The sequence below is a fragment of the Cladosporium halotolerans genome (assembly GCF_011745625.1).
Source record: "Cladosporium halotolerans strain TM138-S3 chromosome Unknown Sca343, whole genome shotgun sequence".
Classification (NCBI taxonomy): domain Eukaryota; kingdom Fungi; phylum Ascomycota; class Dothideomycetes; order Cladosporiales; family Cladosporiaceae; genus Cladosporium; species Cladosporium halotolerans.
The window spans coordinates 1-2,184 of NW_027191781.1; the positions used below are offsets into that span (position 1 = coordinate 1).

The 2,184-nt window shown below is 53.0% G+C and overlaps 1 protein-coding gene across 1 annotated transcript; it reads right to left on the bottom strand.

Annotated features, from left to right (window-relative positions):
- Positions 1-817: 817 nt before the first annotated feature.
- On the bottom strand, positions 818-1,768 carry WHR41_09677 (uncharacterized protein; the record flags this gene model as incomplete). Its single annotated transcript, XM_069378279.1, has 1 exon — positions 818-1,768. One exon carries the CDS (start codon positions 1,766-1,768, stop codon positions 818-820), a length of 951 nt encoding a protein of 316 aa, XP_069224767.1.
- Positions 1,769-2,184: the final 416 nt, after the last annotated feature.

Genomic DNA, 2,184 nt, shown 5'->3' on the forward strand with positions numbered 1-2,184 from the left:
AACCACAGCAGCACAAAATATGGGCGACTGATCAAGTCGGGCGTAGTATTCGTCCAACTTTTGCCAGCCGAGATTAATGTTGGTACTAAAGTGGTGCTCTGTGGCAAGATACTCGGGGTTTAGCGATCCCTTTTCCTTCCGATCGTTCAAGCTGTTCGATCTCATCTTCAGAGATTCTAGTGGTCGGTGGATGTATCGTTGATCCTCCAGGTGAGTGAGCAGGCGTTCGAATACCGGCAGGACCTGCCATATGGCGCCAGTGCAACCTCCGATCTGGCCTTGGAGGTGTAGGGTCGCGCTCTTGAACGGCTGAAGTATTTCGTGGTACTGCACCACTACACTCCAGTCGTCAGACGAAAGCTGATCTTGCAGGATCGAGGGTTCCTTGCCCCTCGCGTATCGCTTCTCGTGACGCTTCTGGTCTGGGCGTCTTTGGTAATTGATCCAACTGTCGCGCTCCTCCTCGATAAAGTCATCGATAGACGCACGCAGTCTTATGGCACGCCCTGCACAGTCGTCGAAGGAGTTCCACCTGGTGAAGTTGTCTTTGACGAGCTTCAGGACAGCGCCATCGTTCTCGTCTGCCGTATTCTTGCGCTGGATGTCTTCGAAAGCTTCAATACGTTGCGGGGATGCTGTTATATACTTGACGATATTGTGCAGCCTTCCTGCGGGCCCTTTCTTTCGCCACCTGCCGAGCTCTTGTTCCTCAACGTTGAGATCTTCAAGCTCGGACTCGAAGGCGTCGACATCGCTTCCGAAGAGAATAGCTTTCGCGACAAGGTTCAAGACAAGGCCGGCGCAGCGCACATGGCGCTCAGGAGCGCTGAAGTTGAACTCTTCGCCGAGAAATTGGAGGCATGTTGCGTTGTTCGACGCATTGTCCGTGATGAAGTAGCCGAGCTTTATTGCCAACGTCAAATTCGCGAATGACTTCGGCGATTGTCCCGGATATCTCTTGCCCGCAATGTCTGCCTTTCTGGCGAGGCAGGCTGAGCAGAGCTGTTCTTGGCACTCCCGAGTGGTCGAGGAAATGTGCAACCAGACCCAATAACGCAAGTTGGTTATGCGACGTCCACAGGTCAAAGGACAAATTGATCCGTGTCGCGGCCGACTGGACCACTTCCTTGACAGCGACGAACTGCTGGTCGTACGCTTTGCCGACCCATCTCGAAAGCGTCGTGCGACTTGGGAGATGATCTTCCAAACGCAAGTTGCAGCCGGTGAAAGTCAATAGCCGACGGAAGTGCTCGGACTCTATCTTTCGGAAAGGGATACTGTCGGCAATGATCCACTCGAGCAGCAGGGCGCGAAATCGGTTGCGGTCGAAGGATGAGACGCTCCGTTGTTGCGCCGTATTTTCGCCAAAGTCACAGTCTTCCAGCTTTCTCCTCTTCGACGGCGGTCGTGAAGGTGTCACTTTCCCATTCTCGCTGATCGAATGCTGTTTTGTCATGTGTTGCGCTGCGGTAGAAGTTGCGCGCGTTGTCTGGAATATGTGGCCCTTGGGAAACGGGCGTTCCACCGGCCCATGGTGGCATCGCTTGCAAAGCCAGAACTCCAGCTCATCTTCGTTCCAAAGCCGGTAGCCATGCTGCCAAATCCAAGACGGATTCTTCTTGATGTTGCAGGCCGCCTTGTAACCTTTCAGACGCCGCCAGTCTAAGTCATGAGGACCAGGGATCTGTGGCTCTTCAAGATCCAAGTCGCTGGATCGCTTTTGGCTGTTGACATTCTCTGCGATCTCCAAGCAGCTTGACTGTGACATTGTCTCAGCCTTGTTTCTGGGCGATAGCCGACATGCTCGGGGCGCAAGGAAACGCGCGCGACGCGACTTCGGTACTAGCGCGTACCTGCGCGCGTTCATTGGCTGGAGATGAAGCCTTGTAGGACTAGGCGCGTTTTGAAACTTTACCCCAACCCTAACCCTACTGTATCATTGGCCATCTTTTGAATTGCAATTCATCAATCAATCTTGACTCTCGTGAATTGATTGATTGGTTATGAGGTGCAACTTGATTGATTGCTTAGTCAACAATCAATCAATCAAGTTGTCAAGTAAAAAATTGATTGTGCACACCTATGCGCGTCGCTCGTGGGCTTCCTTTCGACGAAGCTCTCGCCTACGCTCAACGTCCGCACGTGCTTTATCTTCTGGGGTGGCATACTTTGCCGGCCTCCCTC